This window comes from Oryza brachyantha, chromosome 12 (assembly GCF_000231095.2).
Source record: "Oryza brachyantha chromosome 12, ObraRS2, whole genome shotgun sequence".
NCBI lineage: Eukaryota > Viridiplantae > Streptophyta > Magnoliopsida > Poales > Poaceae > Oryza > Oryza brachyantha.
In genome coordinates this window covers 3,057,385-3,063,820 of record NC_023174.2, presented here as the reverse complement: position 1 = coordinate 3,063,820, position 6,436 = coordinate 3,057,385, and the positions used below count along the sequence as shown (strand labels likewise).

Sequence of the window (6,436 nt, the reverse complement as noted above, 5' to 3'; positions counted from 1 at the left end):
TGTCCATGAGCTACACCGTGCCCCATGAGCAGTACCATGATACCATCCGCAGCTGCCACTGCCGGACCCAATCGCCGGCAGCTACTACGACATGGGTAGCTCCACCGCCGCCATGAAAGCGTGCGCCGACGCCGCCGCATCGGCAGCCCAAGAATCAGAGCAGACGCCGCCCACGCTACAAATTAGACCCAGCGCGGCGGGAGCGGTGAGGGCGACGGCGACGGCGGAGACGATGCCCCCACCTCTGGACGCCGTGGCGGAGCTGCCCACGCCGTCGCGTGGCCTGCCGCCGGAGCTCGCTTTCAATGGCTTCCCGTCCGCGCAGCAGGAGCCATCCTGTGACGACAGCGTCGGCGAGCTCTCGGCGGAGCAGATTGCGAGATATTTTGGACATTGCTATGATCGAATTTAGTTTATTTTTCTGGGACGATGTAATGCTAGTTAATGTTGATTCTTTTGACAACCGATGCATTTTTTAAACTTTACAAAATTATAATGCTACGGTCGTAAATTTTCCTGATTTATCAGGGGCCTTGCAATAGCAATTGATAGGAATTTCGAATCTACACCATATAATTCAGCATAGTGCTTCGAGCAAATTATTGTCACTCTCCATTTTAAAAGATATCTATTTCTATCTGTTAATCTCGACTAAAGAGTACCGGACGATGGGTGATTATTTGGTTTTTTTATAGAAAAAGTCAAATGGCATATTTACAAACCAAGGATAACTTGTGAATAAAAATTTATATATGTATTCCTAGTGATCTACTCTCTTTGTTTCACAATATAAGATTTTTAGTCTTGTATAGATTCATATGAATGCTAATAAATTTAGACATATATATAAATTATATACATTCATCAATTGATGAATTTAGGCATGTTAGAAAGACTTATAATATGAAACAGAGGTAGTAAAAATTAAAGCTGGAAAACAAAATTTGATGAAAAAACCTCAAAATCAATTCTAAATTTAAGGTGAAAATTTAAATTTTGACTTATAAGTATAAGCAAAAACGAAAAGAGGTGCTTAACTAGCCTATTATCAGTACTTCCTCCATCACATATTGTTTTTTGTTTGTAGCTTGTATCTCAACGGAACATTGGCCTTCCAGATTTACTGCATTGAATCCAATTGTACCCAGTTCCAAGAGTATTGTATGTTTCTGTAAAAATATTCGCTCGTCAAGTATACCTCCAGCATTTTTTAAGATAATAGAAGCTTTCATTGAACTTGTTAATTACAAAAAAAAACGATACAAAATCATTGAGTACACTTTGGTTTCTATATAACAGAATGCAAATAGCCAAAACACCCTCGCATCTATAAGTTTTCAATGACAACGTAAGGACCATCATCCAACCATTGCATCCAAGACCCTATCAAAGAATGAAAAATGCATCTAGCAAGAGTAAATTCTAAAAGAACACCAAACATATCAGGGGATAGAACATAACAACCATCGTCACCATCGTCTTTTCATCTATGTTTATACTTATAAACCAAAATTTAAACTTCTAAACTTAAATTTAGAGTTAATTTAAAGTTTTTCATCGTATTTTATTTTTCAGCCTTTGTTTTAGATCGTAATTAAGAACACATATATAAAATTTTTACCCATAAATATTTTTTTAATTGTTAATAAGCGGTTTTGCTTATGTTTGTTAAAAGCCAAACAATAGAGCTGCAACATGTTCAGTTCTTGAATGTCCCTGATCAAGTGATCAATCAGCTAACAATCAAACATGGCATCAAGATATTAGTGGGCCTATAACAGACTGTGGAATAAGTATATATTCAGTCTTTAGTCTTACAAGTGTTCTACATGAAGAACTCCTTGCAAACTAAGATTGGGAGCTGTGTATCATAGGAACATCATAATTTTATTTCATATGAACATGATGATGTTTACAGGTAACTGGATTTTCTCCTTTCTAAAGAATATACATTATCCTAACTGCGTGTGGAGCCTCCCTTTGATGATGATCCTTCTGACGTTGAGTCCTTCGATCATCTTAATGCCCTTTTCCCTTGTCACTTGTTCTTATAATCGAACTGTAACAAACTGCAGACTCCTCATTCTGATAACCAATGATGTTGGGGAATTGAGGCCAACAATAACCTTCCTCAAATCCATGAATTGTGTAGTCACTGTTTGAATAAACAGAGAGTAATTAAGGGTATATATGTTCAGGTGTGTGAAATGATCACAGAAGGGAAGATCCAAACTTGGGGATTCTATCACAGGGTGCACGGATCCATCCAATCTGCCCTCTCTCATTGTCATATATCACCATCTGATCCTGCATTGTGATGTCTGCGATAAGAGAAGATTAACATCAAGGCGTTAGAAATATGTGACATGGTGACTTTTGGAATTTAGTATGTTTATGCCTCAAGTTCATTATACCTCCAACAATGTTCAGATCCTTGAGGCCCACCTCTGATCCATTGAGGATGCCCAGGCATGCATTCCCATATTTCTAGCACAAACAAACGAAAATCTTAGAAACTAATAATGTGTGACTAAATACTAAGATATGCGGAGTTTCAGAATGTTTACTGTGACAATTAGGTAGTTTTCAGGAGGGATCTCCATGAGAGCTTTCTTGCCATTAGAAAAGCTCAAAACAACCGATTTGAATTCCTTTTTCACATCAAGAACAGACTTGAATGGCTTCTTCCCCTTCCAGCATAGAGGCAAAGAGTGGTCAGGTACTTCTTTCAGGTTCTTGCTTAAGTCGTCCTTAATCTGCAAGGGACAAACCTCATAAGCCTCATGTTTAATAATCAATCCTGTCGGGAAATGTTTAGAACTTACTGCAGCAACAAGTGCTTGATATGGCTGTGCAGCAAAGTAAGTGAATGAACTCCCGCTGTCAAAGACTACTTCCATTGGTCTCACACCTAGTGACCGGCCACCAAAGTAAAGGCTTGCCGAGCCAGGTGAGTAGTGATTCCTAAAAATAGACGGTCAAATAATTTGAAACTATAAATGGGAAATGCAGGGTCATGGCAATTCTTTTCTTGAGATTGGGTCATGTCCTCTTATAACAGAGTACAAATTCATAGTTTCAAGATCCATCAACAAAATGCATATACAATAACAAATAACAAACAGCAAACATATTAAACAGGATTGGTTACACATTCCATACAGATGCAAAGTACAATGTATAAAAATATTCGTGATTTCCAAGAACAAAAAGAAAATGTAAGTGGCCATGCTCAATACACTGCTTTCAATTAATATAGGAGTCATTTGACATTAGTAATGATCAATCGCTCAATTTCAGCATCACCATTCAAACACTGATACTGGCCATCTGCATTTACTTTAGAATCATCGCAAACCATGTTTGTCACACCAAAATATAAAGTCCAGGAACAGTAGGGCTCACCGGGATGCACTACGAGCCATAGGAGCCCAGGTTGCACGTGAGTAAGGCACAATGTCATCACCAAAGAAGAGGAACCCTCCACCTCTTGTACTGAGGCAGTGGCCGACCACGTTCTTAGTGACCCCATGCTCCTTGAGCTGTGACAGCAGGCTGACTGAGCCACTCCCAAGCCCAAGGACACCATCAGTGGGTGACACCTCAGTGCTGCTCCCAACCCGCTGATCATACCCACACCTACACACATAAAAGGCCACTATCAAGAACCAGCTCAAGTGGCCAAATCTTTCTTTGCAATGTTGATATCTTACAAGTTAAAAGCACCATACCCGAATGCAAGATCAGGACGGACAACGGAGGAGTTTGCAAGGCGGAGCACGAAGCTGTCCTTGACAACCACACCAAGGGAAGACCCCTGGTCAGCATACCTAATCTCATAGTCACACTGCTGCTGTGGTGAGTCGCATCTGTGCCTCCCAGTCAGGCTACCATGCAGGGCGGCGCACATCGGATCCACACAAGGGACCAGCTTGTTCTTTGTTGGTCGGTACAGCGGGTGTGGAACCTGTACCGACCATCAATCCATCCATCACCATGCAAGGCAACATTGAACATAAAAGAAAGAAGATAGTAGCAACTAACGTAATCCATGGGAGACAAGAAATGATTCAACAACCAACCCCACATTGAGGAATGGAGAAGTGAACTAGAGATGATCCACAAATAGGCTTCAACACCAAACCAACCCAGCAATGATGTAAACAACAAAAAGGTACATTTACAGCATCAGCATTACATTCACCAACCCCAGTTTATGGAAACCATCTCTATTTCTTTTGAAAGGTCAACCTCATCATCCCACTTCCAAACTAGTGCAAGCCAAGAGAGGAGATTTTTTGCCCAAAAGACAGTAGTGGATAATGGACATTATTGATTCAAATCTAGGATTAGACAAAACAAAAGGCTAAACAAGACCGCGCCAAATTCGGACATGCAGGAGGTAAACAAGATAAGTAACGGAGTATGAGCAATATTCCTACCTTGGAGCAGCTGACGCAGGGGGCGTCGCACTGCAGCCAGGTGAGGTCGCTGCCGGTGTCGACGTCCAGGAAGTAGGGCCTCGGCGGGTTGCCAATGCTCATCACCACATAGTACAATCTGCGCAAGAAGACAGTCAACATCAGCACGAGGAGAAGAAAAAAAAATCAGTTTTTTTTTGTTTCTTTTGCTGGGTACTAGAAGACTAGAACTTGATTCATCGAGGCGTCGAAGGGGCGCAGGGAAATCCGTGCAGAAAGCCGTGAGAACTCCCCCCAATAAGACCAAAATTTGCAATCAGTTGATAGTTCTTGGCGTCGGGTGAGAGGAATGGATCAGCTAGAATATCTAATCCGCGGTGGAGCGGAGCGAATCGAGCCAAGAAGACGAGCGAGCAAGCAAAGCAAGCCATACCCGTGGGGGTACACGTCGCCGTAGAGCGGGAACACGGCGGAGGACTCCTCCCCGACGGCCACCGCCGCCAGCCCGCCCCTCGCCGGCTTGTCCGCGCGCGCAGCCGGCGCCACGGCCGCCAGCGCCACCAGCAACACCACGAGGCCGGCAGGATGGGCCCACCCGGCCGCCATGGGAGGGGGAGGGGAGGGGAGCTCTGCCCCCTTGTCTGCTTCTGCCTCTCTTCCTCCCTTTCTCTGAATATTTTTTTCAGGTTTTCTTCAGAAGAAGCTGAAAAAGGAGAGGTTTTTGGATGGATGGTGAGAGGTGAGGTGTGTGTGCAAAATGGTGGCTTTTATAGGGGAGTCTCAATGGAACTATGGAAGGTTCTTTCTTGGGTGCAGCAAGGAACAATTCTTCAGGCCTTTCAGAGTTTTTTTGTTTCTTCAGCTTTTCAGAGAGTTGAGATGAGATGACCTTTTCTCCTAGGTAACCTCAGAGGCTGGCAATGGATGCAAAGGGGGAGAAGGGTCAGGTAGTGTAGTGTGATGGTGCTTCTGCCTTTTTGTTGATGCAGTGGAGGAAGGTATTTTGTTGCATGTGGTTGATGGTTATCTTTGTATCATTAGTGAAAATGTTAAAAGTTTCTAAGAGCAGGTACAATAGTAAATTATAAACCAGCTATAAATATATTTTAAGAAGATAAGAGATGAGAGAAAAGAGCAGTGAGCTATAGATTTGTAGCCAGCTGTAGCACGGACTCAAAGACATAATATATGTATGATAGATAAGACATGGTTGTATATGTTTTGTAGATAGCTATTGTATGAATTGAGTATTAGATTAACCATAGATGAATTGAAGCTAGTAGTTGGCTATACTATTGAACTTGCTCTAATATAAGAGGTATGTGGGTTGATAAGCGTATAAAAATATTAGGCAAGATTAAGTTGTTAAATACTACATTTGTCTTATGGTGAGTATTTATAGTAATACATGAATGACAAACTAATATAGAAAGTAAATAATCTTGGGCTCGTTTGCACCTAATGGTGTTGGCCAGTCTAATCAGCGCATGTAAAACGAAAAACGAAGAAAGTCATTAGTATACGATTAATTGATTATTAACTTTTACAAACTTGAAAATTGATTAATTTGATTTTTACTATAAATTTCATGTATATATTTTAAAAAATACATTGTTTAGCAATTTGAGAAATGTGCGTACGGAAGAAAGGGAAAAAATTCACTCACATGTCGTCGGTGAACGAGTCCTAGATGTCCCTTGTTAAAAAAAATGATAGTATGGTTAGATATGAAAAAAAATTAAATAGGGGATGGTTAAAAAAAAGGTAATATTCTAAAGTGTATTTATTTTGAGAAAAAATATACTATAGAAATACAATTATTACGGAATGGAGGTAATACATCATTGATGTTATATGATCTACTTTTGATAGCCCTTCGATTAAAATATTGCTCTGTATAATAGAATAAAATTAACATGCATATTTTAATATTTTAGAGTAAATTTTATCAAGCCACAAGTATTATGGTCCAAGTTGCATGATTTTGGTACATTATACAAATTCTAGGTATTATA

General features: G+C 40.7%; 1 protein-coding gene across 1 annotated transcript; it reads right to left on the bottom strand.

Annotated features, from left to right (window-relative positions):
• Positions 1-1,868: 1,868 nt before the first annotated feature.
• Positions 1,869-5,155, bottom strand: LOC102717946 (aspartic proteinase Asp1-like). Its single transcript, XM_040529777.1, has 9 exons — positions 4,855-5,155; positions 4,443-4,560; positions 3,732-3,967; positions 3,406-3,639; positions 2,826-2,964; positions 2,568-2,756; positions 2,415-2,487; positions 2,234-2,321; positions 1,869-2,155 (listed from the first exon to the last, which is right to left on the bottom strand). The coding sequence occupies exons 1-9, from the start codon at positions 5,025-5,027 to the stop codon at positions 2,020-2,022; spliced, it is 1,386 nt and encodes a 461-aa protein (XP_040385711.1). The 5' UTR covers positions 5,028-5,155; the 3' UTR covers positions 1,869-2,019.
• Positions 5,156-6,436: the final 1,281 nt, after the last annotated feature.